Source organism: Chiloscyllium punctatum, chromosome 11 (assembly GCF_047496795.1).
Source record: "Chiloscyllium punctatum isolate Juve2018m chromosome 11, sChiPun1.3, whole genome shotgun sequence".
Lineage (NCBI taxonomy): Eukaryota > Metazoa > Chordata > Chondrichthyes > Orectolobiformes > Hemiscylliidae > Chiloscyllium > Chiloscyllium punctatum.
In genome coordinates this window covers 19,083,468-19,103,625 of record NC_092749.1, presented here as the reverse complement: position 1 = coordinate 19,103,625, position 20,158 = coordinate 19,083,468, and the positions used below count along the sequence as shown (strand labels likewise).

General features: G+C 38.5%; 1 protein-coding gene across 7 annotated transcripts in view; it reads left to right on the top strand.

The window, feature by feature from the left end:
• LOC140482788 (probable methyltransferase TARBP1) overlaps positions 1-20,158 on the top strand; it is a 179,343-nt gene that overhangs the window by 48,643 nt on the left and 110,542 nt on the right. For 6 of the 7 annotated variants that reach the window (XR_011961789.1, XM_072580399.1, XM_072580401.1 and 3 more), the window contains exons 12-14: positions 2,223-2,383; positions 10,954-11,048; positions 13,092-13,253. Coding sequence is in view for 6 of the 7 variants with exons in the window: in XM_072580399.1 (XP_072436500.1) it covers positions 2,223-2,383; positions 10,954-11,048; positions 13,092-13,253 (418 nt within the window). In the remaining variant the exon portion in view is untranslated. The remainder of the gene's footprint in view (positions 1-2,222; positions 2,384-10,953; positions 11,049-13,091; positions 13,254-20,158) is intronic. The other variant, XM_072580400.1, reaches the window with a different exon arrangement.

The window sequence follows — 20,158 nt, the reverse complement described above, 5'->3', positions numbered from 1 at the left end:
GGTTCCCCATGGGAGACTAGTGAGCAAGGTGAGATCTCATGGATTACAGGGAGAACTAGCCATTTGGATACAGAACTGTCTCAAAGGTAGAAGACAGAGGGTGGTGGAGGAGGGTTGTTTTTCAGACTGGAGGCCTGTGACCAGTGCAGTGCCACAAGGATTGGTGCTGGGTCCACTACTTTTTGTCATTTACATAAATGATTTGGATGTGAGCCTAAGAGGTGTAGTTAGTAAGTTTGCAGATGACACCAAAATTGGAGGTATAGCGGACAGTGAAGAAGGTTACCTCAGATTACAACGGGATCTTGATCAGATGGGCCAATGGGCTGAGAAGTGGCAGATGGAGTTTAATTTCGATAAATGTGAGGTGCTACATTTTGGGAAAGCAGGACTTATACACTTAATGGTAAGGTCCTAGGGATTGTTGCTGAACAAAGAGACGTTGGAGTGCTGGTTCATAGCTCCTTGAAAGTGGAGTCGCAGGAAGATAGGATAGTGAAGAAGGCGTTTGGTATGCTTTTCTCTGTCGGTCAGAGTATTGAGTTCAGGAGTAAGGAGGTAATGTTGCTGCTGTACAGGACATTGGTTAGGCCACTGTTGGAATATTGTGTGCAATTCTGGTCTTCCTATTGGAAAGATGTTGTGAAACTTGAAAGGGTTCAGAAAAGATTTACAAAGATATTGCCAGGGTTGGAGGACCTGAGCTGTAGGGAGAGGTTGAATAGGCTATGGCTGTTTTCCCTGGAGTGTCACAGGCTGAGGGGTGACTTTATAGACGTTTATAAAATCATGAGGAGCATTAATAGGATAAATAGACAAAGTCTTTTCCCTGGAGTGGGTGAGTCCAGAATTAGAGGACATAGGTTTAGGGTGAGGGGGGAAAGATAGAAAAGAGATCTAAGGGGCAACTTTTTCACTCTGGGTGGTATGTGTATGGAATGAGCTGCAAGAGGAAGTGGTGGAGGCTGGTACAATTGCAACATTTAAAAGGCATCTGGATGGGTATATGAATAGGAAGGGTTTGGAGGGATATGGACTGGGTGCTGGCAGGTGGGACTACTTTGGGTTGGGATATCTGGTCGGCATGGACGGGTTGGACAGAAGGGTCTGTTTCCGTGCTGTACGTCTCTATGACTGATACTTTTTAATTGTGTTAGTTTAAAGGGTCCACTGTTTTAAATTCCAACAATCTGTATACCACTCCTTAGATTGTCTCCCCATTGTAGTTCATTTCTTCCCCAACCTGTCCCACTGTGCCCACTCCAAGGCAAGACCATGCAATGCTTCATAATCTTCTGTAGTTTAAGATCGGATAATACATAATACAATTTTAAAAAATGAATTTTTAGATCGCAGAGAGAGCAACAAAGGAGACATTGGTGAAGAAAATTGCCAGTTTGGGGAAGAATCTTCAAAGAAAAGAAAAAGTACTTGATTACTTTTTACTTTGGAACTTGATGATGGGAAGAGGAATTCACTCCTCAAGCCTTTTCCACTAATAAATTAGATCATTGCTAATATGTATCTTGGCTCCATGTCCCATAATAACTTTACCAAACTTCTGGTCTCAAGTTTTGAAATTTTCAATTGATTCCTATACTCAACATCTTTTTAGAGAGAGAGTTTCAGATTTAAGTTACTATTTGTATGTGATGTGCTTTACGCATCACCTCTGAAGAATCTAACTCAATTTTTTTTAGGTTGTGTCCCTTGTTTGGCGCTCGCCCTATAAAGAGTTATGTTATTCATGATGGATACATCGATATCAGCAAGATGGCATGCTTTAGGGCATAATTTAGGAGATTTGTGTCTGAGAAAAGTTGTAGTGAATGGGGTGCGGATGGTAGACTAAATTAATTAATCCCTATCACGAACTAATTGTACGGGATTAACTTGGTGAGTGTGGAGGCCAGTGTTTGGCAGTGCTATTCGCGTGCAGTATTCTGGGATTATGAAGATAAAACATGTCTATTTGTGTCAAAAAAATATGCCATAACATAGAACGATTTTTTGCTTTACATTTTTACTTATGTAACTTGTTATATAAATGCTATCCAAATTTAATTTGTCAAACATTTGGTGTTGCATAATTAATGTAGAACGTGGATAAGAGGCTAGAGTAAAATCTTTGACTTTTTGAAGGTATTTAAACTTCTGCAACCTAAATTTCCCATGAATTTTCTAAATTGATGGCCCATGTTTTTCCTTTTATTTAATGGAAGGGATCAGAAGGCCTTGGATTGTTTCTTGCAACCCCTTCTGAATGCTTTAAAGAAGCTGACTACCCATGCCTATTTACCTGTGCTGAAAGCAGATAAGAGCCTGCAGCTGTTATTGAAGCTGATGGAGATGTCTGTCCCAAAATGCCACATAAAACCAGAAGGTTGGTTCACCCCTTAAGATATTAATCTCTATTAGTAGGCTTAAAGTTTTTGAAGGCTTCAAATAATGTGCTTTCTTTGCAATTTTTCTTTTGTCTCTCTCTGTGTCGATCTCTCTCTCTGTATCTGTCTCTGTGCTGAATGTTTAACTGCCTTGATGGATAGCTTCTGGATACAACTACCCTCTTTGCTTTATGTCCTTTATTCATGTCAGAGTCTTTTCATTTATTTACCATCCACCTGGTTGTGTTTCCATCAGGCTGTGACAGTTGGTGATCAAGAGCAGAAATTCGGGGTGGTTTCACTTTTTCTGCCTTAACTCAAGTGTGGTTCTAGCTATCCTCCAGACATACTCGCTGAGGTGAGAAGGCTCTGTGCTGATCAGGGGCTTTTTCAGTAGTCTGGACTTGGAAGTTAAACTTGAATGGTGAAGTTCTGATGATCTCAGAGCCTCTGCACAGGAGTGAAGATGACGAAGCAGTCAGATTATGTTTGGCAGTCTCCTTATTCCTACTGTTTCACTCAGAATCACATTAGGAGAGTTGGGATGGGATGTTGAGTGTTCATGGAAAGACCAAGCATCCTGTACAATGCACTGCACTGAAGATTGCCCAGGGTCTTTGATCCTTTCTGCATTTGTTTGAGATTTTTGCTACAATAGGTATGAAAATGTGGAATGACAAGAAGGAGCAAAGATGGCCAGTCATGTCGCCCGTAACTAACTGACAAATTTCCTCACCTTCTAATAGATTTTCTTCCACTATGTTCAGATCCGGCATTTTCCTCTGGGACTGGGCTGTGCTATTTAAGATTCACAAGTTGATTTTAATAATATTGAACATCCTCTCCTTCCCTTAAACTGTGCATACAGAAGGAAATGATAGCAACTCCACATCCATATTATGTTTACAGTTTTGTTGCTGGATACCAGTTTTTTTCAAACAGTTAGGAAGTCTCTTCATTGGGATTTAAAGAGAAGACAAGGTATTAATGAAGCAGGAAAGGATTATTGTAATACTTTCCATTTTGAGGAATATAATTGTTGGGTTTCTATATTTAACTTGTTAGTGGCTAAATTGTAATGGGCCTATTAGCTGTTTCCTGCATTAACTAGAGATTATGTTAATTCAAGGTATTGTACGATCAAATCATCTTTTTTTTAAAAAGAATTGAGATATATAAGATTACATAATACAGGAAATCTGCTCGGAGCCTCCTTTTCAACTTCTAGGCCATTTGAATTGCAAAATTTGTACAAAATGCAGCTGTAAATATTTTACTGCTGACAGTACTGAAGAGTGAGTGTTCTTTGGATGTGGAAATGTGTATTAATGTGGCTACTTCTCATTTATGTCAAAAATATTAATTTTCATCAGTGTTTTTAAATGGGGAAAATATTATGTTATCTATTTTGGTATTTTGCATTTTATTTAGTACAGAGGAACCTCAATTATCCGAATATTGGATTGTCCTGCAAAATTGCAAGGTCCCAATGCTTGGTTAAATTATACTAATCGGCATTCAGTTATATGGAATTTGATTGAACCGAACAAAATACTTCCCGTCCGTGTCCTTTGGATAATCGTGGTTTCCCTGAATTTTGTTTTTCTTTTTTATCCCTTCATTCCCCATCCCTTTCATTGCCCAATAGATTTGAACGTGAATATTACTGAAAGAAGACAGTTTGTCAAGACTTTTAAGTCTTGCACTCATCAGGAAATTTGTCAATGTAGAGAGAAATACAATTTTTATGCTGTATGAGATGAGGGTGCTGATCGTTGATCGTTCAGCTCTATTTGGGAGAGGCACTGCATTGGAGAATACATCAGTTAGATGATGACTGACATTTAAACCACCAAGCTTTGTTAAAATTTAAACCAGGCAGGTTGACTCTGATTGGTAAAGGCATTGTCTTGAGGAATCAACCAGAGCCTAATCTATTTTGTTAAGTTGGAAAAGACATAATCTGTGTACGTGTTCTTTCTGTTAGTAAAAGAAATCATACAAACAATATATATAGCTTCCAGAATGCACTTGCGCACCACATCATGAGTCTGAAAAACAGTCTTGAAATTGCTTGTCAGTGTAATTTTTAGCATACTTGGGATTATTTAGCAAATATTTTCCGACCATAGAAACATTGAAATTCGGAGGTGGTGAAGTCTGCTATTTAGCCCTTCAAGCTTGCTCTACTATTCAATATGATCATGGCTGCTCATTATACCTTTTGTTCTCATTATCTGTAAGAACTGTATTTAATTCATTTACTACTACTTGTGTGAAGAAATTTCTCCTTACCTCTGTGTTCTAAATGGCCTACCCTGTATCCTGGGACACATTCCTGGATCTGGACTCCCTGTATTTATCCTGTCTAGTCCTGTTAGAATCATTGAAACTTAATGTTGGGCTCTATTTAGAATTCTATACGGGTGGGTTGTATGGTGAGTCCTTGTTGTAAACATCCAAAGTGATATGCTATTCAGTACAATCTGCTAGTCCCAGTGTGCCTGCAGTAGATTCCAAGCAACTGGTCTGATCAGGGTGGCTATTGTTTGCAGAATGGCTTGGATACGCCCAATTTCAGCTGTAAGCTTATAAAATGAGTATTGTGTGGAACTGCAGGAATCTGTGTATAGATGGACCATTGAAGAAGACTTGCAATAGATGATCCTACAGAACCCCCCCGGCAGATTTCTCAACAAGCATGTCAAGGAAAGGGAACTTATTTGACTGCTCATTTAAAAAGTATATTTGAATGCAGGGTAGAACCGATTAAGACATGCAAGACATTTCTTACAGGTGAGTGCAGATTCAAATGTACCAGATAACAGGATGAGGTGGCATTATGGTATTGTCACGAGACATGTAGTTCAGAATCTCAGACTAATATACTTTGGACATGGGTTAGAAACACCCCATGGCCAATGGTGAAATTTGAATTTGAAATATTTAAAAAAAAACTACTCCTATGAGTGACCATGTAATCATTGTCAATTGTTGGAAATACCCATTTGGTTCACTGATATCCTTTTTAAAAAAAATCTATTATACTTTGCTTCTCTGGCATATATGTGATTCCAGTTCCATAATGTTGACTCATAAATGCCGTCGGGGCGATTACATACATGCAGTAAATGCTAGCCTAGCCAGTGATGTCAAAACCCATGAACAAATTTTTTTACAAAGTGTCACCCATTTGTTACAAGTGTATCCTCATCAGATGATTAAACTCGCAGTATATTGCCCAAATCCATGTCAATTCTGAAAAGTGCTCTGTATATCTCAGATTATCAAAGGGGTGGTATCTCAAAAATTTGAACGCTAAGTGAAACAAGTTGTTTCATGCTGCAGTTGTGCAGTAGCAACATGAGTGGTGTTAATCACAAACAAGATACAGCCATCAATCCAAGACGTTCTACATATCAGGCAAATGATTAATGTGGTATTTGAGTTCCAATTCCAGCGTGATGCTCATTATGTAGACTGTACAGCATATCATTTTGGCTGTTAGCAAAAACCAAGTTACTGAAAGTACATATCCAGTCCATACTTGTCAAACTCTGAACACAGTTTCCAACGTTAGATGTGACTCTGTGATTGGATAGCATTCGTTGAATAATCTCAAGTGTGTGAAGAATTACCGTGACAACCAGTTTTGGATTATCAGTCAGGATTGCAGTTTGGTGCTCTTTCACATTCTGGAACCTACATATATTAATCTGCAGGGTCTTGTACTTAGAGCGTGGAGACTCTGCAGGTAGGAAGAGCATGTGCACACATTTTGTGCAAAAAGACCCTGAGCTTCCTGTTGCCTGCCACTTCAACACACCACCGTGTTCCCAGGCCAGCATCACTGCCTCAGGCTTGCTGCAGTGCTCCAGCAAAGCTCAGAGCAAGCTAGAAGAACTGCATCTCATTTCTGCTTGGGGCGCCTGCAGCTTTCAAGACACAATATGGTGTTTAATAATTTTAGATCCTGAGCATTTTCTCCCATGTCCTTACCCCAGATTTCATACACCAGGCCTTGTCATCACATGGACTGCTACCACAACCAACCCATTTTCAGCTACTAATGGTCCCCATTAGTAGCAAGTAATTCTCACTGGCTGACCTTTATTGTTCCTTTGTCTGTCCAACTAATGTTCCCGCTCTTTAACCTTTTCACAACTACAATCCATTCTAAAGGAGCGTCACTGGATCTGAAATGTCTAGTCTACTTTCTCTCCACAGCTGCTGCTAGACCTGCTGAACTTTTCTGGCAATTATTGTTTTTGTTTCTGATTTCCAATGTCTGCAGTTCTTTGGTTTTTGTTGTTTACCATAAAAGACCATGCTTTCTTAGCGTTTTTGGCAAACTAAGTAGAAGTTGAAAGATAGGATTGTTGTGAAACCAAGAGCAAGAAATGTGATTTGTGTCAACAAAGTTTACGTCATGGCCATGTATGTGTAAAAAGAGAGTATACTTGCCAGCAGTGAACCCAATGCACTTTTAAAATATATCCAGTCTCCATGTTGCAGCTTTTTGATCTGCAACAAATTAACATTGCTAATGTTGCTAAACTTTTTGAATGCCAGCCTGTCAAATTTCTCATTTGTGACAGATGGAAGCTGTTCTGTAAGTCTTCTCAAGTAATTTCTAATTTACCACAGAATGTTTGCCAAACCAGTCCAATTGAGGGTCATAGTATGCCATATTCCTTCACGTACGCATCTAAGAGAAAAATCATCCATTTCACTAAATTAGGAGCACCAGTAGTGTTAGATGTTCAGATATTTTTGGCTGTATCTTTTTGGTACATGTATTTAACAAAAATCTTTATTGGTCTTAAAAATTTGGTTGACCTAGTATTGATTACATTTTCAGTGAGCATGTAATATTATCAAATTAAGACCCCTTTGTTCTAGAATCCCCCATCAGAGAAAATGTTTTTCCTGTAATCTAACCTTTGAAATCTTGTGAACATTTTACATATCTTGACTAGATCACAAGATTTTTCAAGATATGACAAACCTTGCTAATTTGTTCATCTGTTGGATAGTTCATGCAAGCCAGGATGCTGGGTTACTGATTAACTTCGTTGAATTATTGTCAACTTGATGATAACAAGCATAACAAAAGAAGTGTAAATTTTAAAATTACACTGCAACTCTGGGACAAACAATCAAATCGTGTTTGAAGGCAAAATTTTAGCCCATCATAACCCCTTAAATATGGAAGTATCTGCAAAGTCAAGCAAATTAATTAATCTTCAAAGCAATGAAATAATTATAGCTGTCTAACCTAGAAATACCTTGCATTACAAAAATATGTTAGGGCATCACTTGATAACTTTGTTAATACTCTTAGTGTTAAAGTTTTGCAAAATGCATAATTTAAGAAGTCCGAGCTGTTCAAAAAATGAATACTGATACAAAGCTAACAACTTTAAAAATTCCATCACAAAGAATCTCAAATCTCAACAGATGTCAGTAAGCTTCTCCCAGTCTCGAGAAGAAGCACGGTAATAAAGATGAAGACTTGTTATGCCTCTCCCCAAGAGGCCCTAGTTTCCTTCTTCATACCCGTAACCCGCCATCTCTGGTAACATCCTAGTGGCTTTATGTTGTCACTTTTTCTGTTATGTTTGTTATTCTTTCCTATATTCAGATGCTCAAATACACAGGTCTCCAAATTGTAGCAAAATATTGTGGATGCTGAAACTCTGAAATAAGGAGAAAATGCTGGAAGAGAACTAAGCACATCTGGCAGTATCTGTGGAGAGAAACATAGTTAATGTTTTGAGTCAAATATGACTCTTCCGTTCTGAAGAAGAGTTGTATCGCACTCAAAATGTTTTTCTCTCTTTCAAATGCAGTCAAACCTGCTGAGTTTCTCCAGCATCTTGTCTCTTCACAGTTACAAATAGCAGCCTTGGAACTGATGTATTGCAGAAGGAAGAAAGTGGCAGGTCTCGGACCACAAGTTTTTGTGTCTGTCTGTTTAATTCCGGATCTCCACATTGTGTTTGTAGAAGATGTGTGTAAGTATTGCCTCTGCAGAAGTCACGTACTCCGAAGTCTGTGGGCTATCAGGGGAAGAAGTGTCGCAGAAGACATAATACTCAGCTAGCAGTGAAGGGGGTGCATGCTAACGGTAGGCCACTGAGGGATGTGGTAAAACGGTTGGACTAGCAAGCTGCAATTTGTCATGAACAAGGAACTGGATGGGATAAGGGTAACCAAATAAGGCAAGAAATAAACATGGGTAAGGGGCGCTGAAGAAAGAGTAAGGGGAGAAGTAATCAAAGGCGGAGAGTTACGAATAGTTGTGATAGGTTTGACGCTTTGTATGCTAAGCCAATAAGGTAAAAGGGGAAGAACAGAGAGACTCAAAGAAACTGTATAAAAATGTGCTGATCTTATTCTGGAGTGTGCCTACTTTGGGACACCCGGTCTTGCAAGAACATATGAATAAAGACCGCTAAAATTATTTGGTAATGGACTTCATTTCCCATAGTGTTGAAACCTAAAGGTAATGACTCTTTGTCAAGCAAAGTCAGAACTAAATGTGTCACTGTAATTTGTTAATCCATTGAATGGATATACAGATGTTCTAAGTCTTTTATTTGTTAATATGAGCAATGTTTGTGGGGTATGATATCCAAGGGCTTGGAGACTAATGTTAAAAGATAGTGAATGATTACACATAGATGAGTAAGTAGCCAAAAAAAAACAAAGGCAGTATTGATAAAAATCAATCAGGCAGCTATGATGCTGAAAAGGGGCAATCAGAAATGCAGTACAAATATTATAAAAAGATTTGCAAGTCATTAAAAATATTACTGTGGGGCTAGTGAAAGAGAACAAAGAAATGGTCAAAAAAGTTAAGATCAGTGGACACTAATGTTGGCATCCTGAAAAAGTACAGAAACGAGACCGAACTGTAAATAGCTTCTTCTTTTTTATAAAAAAAAAAGTCAATAGCTGGTTTATTTTTAGATAATCTTTTCGCAGGTCACTTAGAACACTTATTTCAACAAGCCAAATAACAAGTTGTGCATAAGCCATTTTAATGTAAGTTTATGTTTCAGCAATTAGAAGCATTTGTTTTGATGAAATCCACGAGTGGTTGGCCATCTCTTGCGTAGTGGACTTATGAGCAAAACTATTTATAAAACAAAATTTGCAGTGTTGAGATAGTAGTCTCACCAAGAATTGAGGACAGGTTTTATATATGTGTGATGAGAAGAGAATAGATTAACTTGTTCATGTTATTTATCTCTGCGGGTGTGAGGAACAGAACAGTGACCATTTGTAATTATTGGTGTTAACTACTACTACTACTTGCGATTGCTGCTAAACGTTGATGTGTGAAGGGAAGAAATATAATCATTTAGCTTTTAATTTTGTTGACATTTTAATATCTTTGTTAATTGTGCATCATTTTTTTAAATATGGAGTTGAGTAGTTATAGAGTCTTACAGATGTACAGCATGGAAACAGACCCTTTGGTCCAACCCGTCCATGCTGGCCAGATATCCCAACCCAATCTCCCACCTGCCAGTACCCGGCCCATATCCTTCCAAACCCTTCCTATTCATATACCCATCCAGATGCCTTTTAAATGTTGCAATTATACCAGCCTCCACCACTTCCTCCAGCTCATTCCATTCATGTACCACCCTCTGTGTGAAAATGTTGCCCCCTTTAGGTCTCTTTTATAGTTGACATGAATGTTCAATGTTTTTCAGTTTTAATTTGCAAATTATTTCAATATAGGTATACAATGATGTGAAAATTGAAAGTCTACATTCTGTGTGGTGTAAAGAAAATCATTGCATTTACACCATACCTTTCACATCCTAAAGTACTTTTCAATATTTGCTGATTGTAATTGGTTGGATTGGTCCCTGCTGACCCTGTGGTTGGTCAGCAATTGAGAAACAAATTGGAACCTACATTCTTGGAGACACAAGTGTGCTTCAAAGAATGCTGTAACAATAACTTATCTCAGGAAATCGGTAGGCTGTGAGTCCTCTGAACTCCTGCTTATTTTTCATAAGCCATTTGTTAACAGAACATCTAATCTGGCTATTGTTGTGCTTCTAGGTATATTTATTTAAAATGTGTTAATCTGTGTTGGCTTTCAAGATATCAGTTTTTCCTTTGCCACAAATCGTTTTTACACTGCTAAGCAACCCACCACTACCATTGATTCCTTTCCCCACTTCAGGGGGAAATAAAATGCTTAAATTTAATTTCTGCAATGCAGTAATAGTGTCCCTGTTTTAGAAATCGAAAAGTGTATTCAATAGGCCTGGGTTAATGACTTGAAGATCTGCCTCTGTCAATGCCTTTCTGGGTCTGACACTAATAGGTTGCTGTCGAGCATTCTGCAAAATGAGTTTGACACTGATTACTTACTTTACTGAATATAGCTTGCTAAGCATTTTAGTGAACCTATTCTCAATTATCAATCCTTTTTTTAAAAAATAAATTATTTGGTTTGTTCCTAGGCCAATAAAAAATTATTGTAGAAAACTTGCATCCAGTGCATTACTGATGTTAGTCCTCTCCTATCTTTGTTTAATAGACAGGATACTGAATGCACTACGAGATTGTCTCATGTCTTCGGTAGAACAAGTCTTGGAGTATACACTTAGGAGGTTAACAAGTGAACTAAAAACTGTAAGTGGAGATCGCAGAATACTGTTCATAATTTTCCAAGCTGTTACTCATATAAAAACTGATGTAATTGGGAAATAGCAGCAAGCAGTAGCCAGTTTCAAAAATAGTGCTGCAGGAAGAGAAGTCTTTAGTCCTGTAATTTTTTTTTTTTTGCAAACATTAATGCACAAAATGGACAAATAGAATCTGCTTCCCAATGTCTCGAAGCTGGGCACCCTTTTGACGTACTCCCAATGCATGTCTTTCCCTTATCCTGATGCAGGTCATCCCTTCTCCCACTCCCAGCCCTAGCCTTTGCCTTGCCTCCACAGTTCACTTGTCAGGTAATAATCTTTTAGGAGGTGGTTAAGTGATAGTAATTGGGCAGAACATTGAAGGAAAATTCCCCACTCCCCTTTTAGAATGCTGTGGTCACATAATTTCTATCCACCCAAGAGATTAACCTCAGTTTGATGTTTCACGTGAGCATAGACACCTCCAACTCCCTCATTGCTCTAGCTCAAGTTTTGCACTCATTTGATGGAGATGGAGCTTGAACTTTTAACATTTTGTCACAGGGAGGGGGATGTTCTAAACTGAGCCAAGGCCAACGCTCATATCTGATTTGACCACTTAAACCTCAGAAAAGGTTGGAGGGTGTACAATACAAGGTAGCAGAATTTCGGACTCTGAAGGGCTGTGTTAGAACGATGGGTTTCATAAATGTGATTCAGATTCCCTGGGGGTAGACGTTGAAGGATAATGTTGACAAAAGGGTTTAATGAGTTTGGCACAAATTAACTAATTTATCTGGTATGGGAGTTGAGAACAAGGGGCACAAACTTAAAATTAAAACCAGGCTATTTAAGAGTAAAATCAGGGAGCACTTTGTTGCTGTGGAAATCTGGAAGACTTGTTCAGGATCATTAAAAATTTCCAAAGACAACTGTAATCTGACTGAAAGATTTAAAGGTCTTAAAGGATGGCTGTTCGTATTAACTCTAAACCAAAGAGTTGAATAGTCTTTCATTGCAACAAAAATCTCGAATAAAGTTTAGACCGCTCGCTGCCACCTTCCTGAGGGCACCTAGGGATGGGTAATAAATGCTGGCCTAGCCAGTAAAACCCACATCCCATGAGTGAATTTTTAAAAATTGGATGGCCGAGTAAAGGATTTTTTGCAATAGATGGTGAAAATAAAGATCTACATCAGTGTATATTATATCTGCTAATTAAATAATTTTTAAAAATGTTAAGTTCATAATGATAAAATATTATTCGTTGTCAAGTTCTGTCTTTGTGGATTGGCAATTTAGTTGAAAACTCCATGTCACCGGACTTAGTGAATTTAATTATCAAGGCTGCAGAACTTGGTTTAAGCAGGGTGCAAGTTTATTTCCCTTGTGAAAACAAAATCAACTAATTTCTGGGCTAAGGAAGCTGATGTTGAGGGTCTCTTTTTCTTAAACGTCTGATCATGTCGCAAAATCATTTTAATCAAGTTCCTCAAAATATTTTGTGACAGCAAGTATGTCTGTTTCCAGACATAAATGTCTTATCTGAAATAACTGACAAACACTGACAAACAATCCTACATTTTTATAACCTATTGTTTCATTTTGACATTTGCAGCATATTTTGTAAAATAGATGCCCTCTGATACTGTCATTGTGATGTTTGAAGTGGAGCTAGTAAGCTGTCAAAAAAACTTGCAGGATGCCAATTTTTAGAACAAAGCCAGATATTTTGGTTTAAATAATATTGTTTTATATCTGGTGTGTTATCTTGCCAATGGCAAATGGGAAGGAGGTAGCAGTTATTGCAGACGAGAAAGTAATTCTTCTGTGAGCAATTTTGTAGTGAAATTGTAAGCATGTGTTTAATGAGCTGCTAAGAATTGTAAAGAAGGAAATTCATCAAAGTACACCCTGTCTGAAGGTTATTTTTTAAGCCAGGAGTGGAGAAGGTTTAGGTATGATTATTGTCTCATTTTTGAACAAGTACACATGAAACTTTTTTTTTCCTCTGTTATTCTAAATCCACTGTGTTTCTTCTTCATTCAAGGTTTTGGACCTTGACAGATGTCATCTCTATCTCGCTGTGATGAGTGAGATAGTGAAGGCACTTTCAGTAGTGGGTTGGGAGAGAGGTTCTTGCATCTGGAGCTACATCTGTTCCCTGACACAGGCTTCAATTCAGCATCTTCAGATTTCCAGTGATGATGAGGTACTTTATCATTCCATTGCATTGTATTTTCTGATGTACCAGAATACTTTAAACTCAACCTTCCTTTCCCTATCACTTTTTATACAGCACAATTATTCCAATGCCAGCTCTTTGAAAAAGCTATCCAGTAGTCAGGCCATCCCAAGTCTTTCACTGAAAAGAAAAATTCATGTATAGATGATGTCCCATTTTGAAAGTAACAGTTGTATCTGTGTCCACCACCAAGTTTTTATTAATTCATTCATGGGATGTGGGTATCACTGGCTAGGCCAGCATTGATAGCCTAAGCCTAATTGTCTGGAGGGCAGTTAAGAGTTAACCACATTGCTGTAGATGTGGAGTTACAAAAAGACCAGACCAGGTAAGGATGGTAGTTTCCTTCCCTAAAAAACATGAGTGAACCGGGTGGTTGTTTTTTCTGATGATTGACAGTGGAGTCATTGTCATCATTGAGCTCTTAATTCCAAATTTTTCTTGAATTCAGATCCACCATCTGCCACGGTTGGATTTAAAATCAGATCCCCAGAACATTACCTGGTCTCTGGATTAACAGTCCAGTGACAATACCACTGGGCCATCACCTTCCCATTTTTTGGGGAGTGCATTCCATATCATAAAGCATGACAAAGATTATTTCTGCCTCCCCTTTTGAAAATCTCCTTAAATATATATTAAAAATGTTAACAGCACAGAAAGAGACCATTCAATCTATTGTTTCTGTGGCAGTCAACAAAGGTATGACTGCGTTAATCCTATTTTCCAGCTCTTAACCCATAGGTCAAGCTATGGTAGCACAAGTGAATATCTTAGTACTGCTTAAATGTTTCTGGAGTTTGTGACTCAACCACCCTTTGGGCAGTGATTTCCAGACGGAGTGAAATCATTTCTTATCAACTCCCTCTTTTGGCTTTTTACCTCTTTCCTTAAATCTATGCCCTCAATTATTGAGCCCTCTCCTGACGAAAAACTGCTGCGTTATACACCTATCAATACCTCTCATAATCTTATATGCCTCTGTCAGGTTCTTTCTCGACCTTCACAGCTCCAACGAAAGTAACTCCAGCCTATCCAATCTTTCTTTGTAGCCCAGGTGGCAACCTCGTAAGTCTCCTCTGCAATGTCTCTATTGCAAGCACATCCTTCCTATAATGTGGTGATCAGAACTGCATGGTATACTCCAGTTATGGTTGAATCAATGTTTTATATAGTTGTAACTTAACCTTGTATCCTATAATCTTTTGTACCCTTTGTTTTGGTTAATAACAGCAAGTATCCCATATGTCGTTTTAACTACATCATCTACCTGGTCTGCTAGCATAAGGGATCTGTGGATATCCACACCAAGGTTCCTCTGATCATCACACCTTCCAGACTTATATCTCTCCAAATCCTCTTAGTTTTCTGGGTTGAATTCCATTTGCCACTGTTCTGCCCATCTGAGCAGTCCATTGATATCTTACTGCAGTTTACAGCTATTCACACTATTTAGCAACCTACCAATATTTGTGTCCTTGACCAGTTTTCTGATATATATCATTTAAGTCTATATCATTAATGTACATCACAAATAGCTAGGTCACAGCACTGAGCTTTGTGGAAACACACCATTAGAAACAGACTTTCAGTCATAGAAACATTCCTCTACTATCAGCTTCTGCTTCCTGCCTCTCAGTAAATTTTCCAACATGCTACCTTGACTTAGAACCCATAGGCTCTTACTTTCTTGACAAATCTACGAAAACAGACCTTGTCTAAACCCTTGCTAAAGATTGTATTGACCGCATCAAATGTATTATCCTCATCAACCCTCCTGGTTACCTAATTACCTTAAGAAAAAGGCTAACCAAGGAAGTTAAGGAGAGTGTTAGGTTGAAAGAGGAAAATTTAGAAGGAGGCAAAAGTTAATGATAGCTCTGAAAACTGGGATAAATCCAGCAAAAGAGGACTAAAAGCATGATAGATAATTAAGTACAAGAACAAACTAAGGAGGAAATATAAAAACTGACGATAAGAGCTTCTTTAAATATATAAATGGAGAGAGGTCAAAGTGAACATAGGCTAAGTGAAGGGCTAACATCATCACTAGAGAAGTAGGATTAGGCAAACTAATAGGGCTAAAGGCGATAGGTCCCTTGCTCCTGATGGTTTGCATCCCAGGATCCTGAAAGAGGTAGCAGTGGTTGTAATTATCTTAAAAATCCTTTGGTTCTGGAGAAATACCAGTGGATTGGAAAACTACCAATGTGACATCTCTATTCAAAAAGCAAAACTATCTGCCAATTAGCCTAATTTGTTTATTGGAAGAATGTTGGAATCAATTTATATAGAAAGTAATGGCAGAATAATAGGAAATCCTAATGTAATCAAGTGGAGTCAGCATGGCTTCATGAAAGGAAATCATAACTGGCTAATTTATTAGTTTTTCAAGGAAGTCTCGATCAGAATGGATAGAGGGGAACTAGTAGTATTTGGACTTTTGAAAGATGTTTGAGAAGGTAGTTCACTGAAAGTTAAGTCATAAGATGAGCCTGGTGTTGGCACGATGGAGAACTGGCAGTTGGGCAGCATTGAGGATAAAGGGTTTCTTTTCAGCATGGTGACCCGTGGCCAATGGGATTCCACAGAGACCAGTGCTGCGACTGCGCTGTTCACAATGTATATTAATGACTTGGAGGAAGGAAGCGAATGTACTGTAGATAAATTTGCAGATGACAAAAATAGGTAGAAAGGCAAGTTGTGAGAGAGATACAAGCAGTTTACAAAGTGCAAATTGCAACACAAAGGAACTTGAGAGTACTTGTACAGAAAAGCCAAAAAGCTAGCACACAAGTGCAGTAGGTAATCTGGAAGGCTAATGGGCCTTTGGCCCTTATTTCAAGGGGGGTGCAGTAAAAGAGTAGAGAGGTCTTACTGAAACTGTGCAGGGTCCTGGTGACACCACCAACAGATTATGTCCCTATCAGGCCCACTTTTCTCTTGCTCTTTACATAATTGTTAAAAGGCCCTTTCTAATTTGCTTTATTCTACCTACCTGTGCTTTCTCATACAGTCTTTGAGCTTTCTGAATTTCCTTTTAAAGTTCCCCTTGTACTTTTTATATAATCTATAGGGACTCTGACATATGAGCCCTCCGTACCTGCTATGTCATCTAGTTACTGTCCCTCTGACTAGAAGCAGTTTTTCATGTAAGTAAAATTTACATACTTGAAATATTTAAAAAAAACTGTCAACGTGCCTTTGCTAAAGGAGGAGAGTTTTAAAGCAGCTTATTTAAAAAGAATTAGTCAGCCCTGTGACAGTCCCAAAAGACCATGGGCTGCTTTCTCATTAGAGAGAGATGACCTGTGGTGAATTCGAACTAGAGGTCACCATACCTCAGGTGAGGGGCTAGGTTGAGAAGGCGGAGTTTTCATCATGACCTCAGTTGACACAGGTGTTGAACTTACTAAGTTAACCAAATTCCCTACGGACTAATACAAATATATTTACACATTTAATAATTCATAGGACAGCTTCATTCTTAATTTGTACAAGGCCTCAGAAATCCAATTCAAAACAAAAATAACACTTAAATTGAAAAAAAATCCCACAAAATCAACTCGTGTTTGGGGACTGATGATAATAACTTCAAACAATTTCTGACTTTTATTCTCAGATGTTTTTGTTTTGAAGTGAATAATTTCTGTGATTATACTTTTCATGTTGACTCTCGTTTGCATAATTGGCTTCTTTATCTGTCCTACCCCTTTTGTTTCCCTTATGTAAAACTTCATGACATTTCTGGAGAGCATCTTGACCATGAGCTGTCGTAAGACCGGTATCACTTGCTAAAAGCTTGAATGTTGGAGCAGCCAAATTGCACTCTGCAAGAATTGCACATCTAAGCTTAAAAGCTATTTATTAATTTTAACAAATTATTGGCAGATAACCAAAAGCACAAATTCAGAGCATGATACAGAATTGAAGGAGGCTAATGAGTTTATGTTGGCTGTCTTAGTTCCACTCCCCTATTTCTCCCCAAAACCCTAGAAGTTTCTTTGCCTTATCAAGTTCTTTTACCCTAACAGTACATTGAACCAAGCTGATACTTTAGTCGTATTCAATAAACAATAATAACCATTTCAAACTGGCCAATAGCTATAACAGTATCTGAACAAAAGGAATTGAACATTGTAAGGGCAACAACTTAACTTAGGATGAAGTCATTACTAACAATTAAGCCTTCAAGTGTGGAACATCACAAACTTGAAGAAAATAAGAGACAACATGCATTAAATATTATCAATATTGTAATGATGCATTTGGATTAGAGAAACAAATGTGACTTGTGTTTGTACAGTACCTTTGAAGTAATTAAACACTCCAAGGTGTTCGTAGAGCATTACAAAGTAACGTTTTACTCCAAGATGCATCAGGATACATTTGGACAGTGGGCAAAAGGTTGGTTGTGATGCAGTTTTAAAGACTACTGAAAGGGGTGAGTGGTGATGGGGAGTAGCGGTTTGGGACGAATTTGGAGCATGGATGTCTTTGAGTTGTTGGAGGAGATTGCAAAGATAAGGAGGGTCAAGGCCATGGAACAATTTGAAAACCAGGATGAGAATTTTAAAATTGAGGCATTGCTTAACTTAGAAAGTTGAATTGGATGAAATAGAAATTGAAAGAGTTTTGTTTAAACTATTTTCTTAATGTGGCAGTATTGAACTCTTTTGACACGACAACGTAAGGAAAAATGAAGAAGAGTTCATGCCTTACAAGTTTATTAGAATTCTTTGAGAAGGTAACAAGGAAGATAGATAAAGGGAAATAAGTAGATGTAATATTTTGGATTTCCAAAAGGTAGTTCAATAATGTACTACATATAGGCCTACTTAGGACAAAAGCTCATAGTGTTAAAGGTAATATATTAGCATGGTTAGAGGATTGGAGAACTTGTGAATTGAAAGGTGAGATTGCTGAGGGCTGGCCAGTAGGCAGGATCAGCGCTTTGGCCAAATTGTTGTATTGAGCAGGATGGTTGAATTTTGGAAGCTAGGAGATCAACTATTAAAATAATCACAGGACATCTTAATATTTTATGCATGTCTGGGGAGTGTAGTTAGCTTTCTGTGACTCTTAGACATAGTTCTTCTGGAAACTACCTTTGCACGAGGGTACCATATATAGGTTGGAGAAGAAGAACAGGAGAAACAGGCATTTTCTTCTAGCAAATTGCTTCCAGTGCCCCCAAGCAGAAGCAGATTTTTTATTTTTTACTCTTGGAGACTTCTCTGGAGATGAGAAGAAATTGACATTGAGTTCAGAGTTGGCAGAATTAAGCAACCAACTGAATTGCAAAGTCATCAGATGTGTCTGCAGATTAGTTCTGTCTGAATGGTGAGACTGAAGGTTTGACGATAGCTGACTATCAAGAAAGCTTAAGATTGGGATTTCGTTTGAACTTCTGCTCAACTGTGCAACAAGCAACAATGAGCAACCTCAAATGTAGTCTAATTGAAACTAGTAACCAATATCAGATTCCCTCTGCGTTTGTTTTAATGAGAAGAAAATTAGTATGAAAGTGACCTTTATCAGATGAATTTCAGTAATTTGCCTGCTAACATAGTCCCAACACAAGAATTTTATTTAAACTTTAATTTTTACGTGGTGAAATTTTGAAATTCTCTGTGGCTATATTTTATTCATTCATGACGTGGATGCTGCAGGAAAATTCAGCATTTGATGTACATCCCAAACTTTTGACAGCAATTAAGAGTCAACCACGTTGCTGTGGATCTAGCATGACATCTAGGCCAGATACTGTTCCTTAAGGGAGATCAGTGAACCAATGTGACTCTGCAAAGATTGATAATAATTTCATGGTTACCATAGCCACTCTGAAGCCTTTGCTTCAGTGTTGTGATGACAGTCCCTGGATAAAGCTCACATAGAACCTCCATACTTGGTGCAAATTTGTTTCAATACAACTGCACATCAGTGGCAAGGAAAATTCCTTAAGACTTTAAGCTATTGGAACTAAATTAGGGTTTTTGGCCCATCGGGTCTGCTCCACCATTTGATTTTGTTTTTAGATTACCGACAGTGTGGGAGCAGGCCCTTCGGCCCAACAAGTCCACACCGACCCTCCGAAGAGCAACCCACCCAGACCAATTCCCCTAACTAATGTACCTAACACTATAGGCAATTTAGTATGGCCAATCCACCTAACCTGCACTACTTTGGACTGTGGAAGGAAACCGGAGCACCCGGAGGATACTCATGCAGACACAGGGAGAATGTGCAAACTCCACGCAGGCACTTGCCCAAGACAGGAATTTAACCTGGGTCCCTGTGAGGCAGCAGTGCTAACCACTGAGCCACCGTGCCACCCCATTGATGTTTCTCAACTGAATTCACCTGCCTCCTTCTTGTAACCCTTGATCTCCTTAGTGTTCATGAACAAGAGCAGATGACATAAAAATTGAAGGTGTAGTGGACAGGGAAGAAGGTTATCTCAGATTACAATGGGATTTTGATCAGATGGGCCAACGGGCTGAGAAGTGGCAGATGGAGTTTAATTTAGATAAGTGCGAGGTGCTGCATTTTGGGAAAGCAAATCAGAGAAGGACTTATACACTTAATGGTAAGGTCCTCAGGAGTCTTGCTGAACAAACAAACCTTGGAGTGTTGGTTCATAGCTCCTTGAAAGTGGAGTTGCAGGTAGACAGGATAGTGCAGAAGGCGTTTGGTATGCTTTCCTTTATTGGTCAGAGTGTTGAGTACAGGAGTTGGGAGGTCATGTTGCGACTGTACAGGACATTGGTTAGGCCACTGTTGGAATATTGTGTGCAATTCTGGTCTCCTTCCTAGTGGAAAGAAGGTTGTGAAACTTGAAAAGGTTCAGAAAAAATTTTATAAGGATGTTG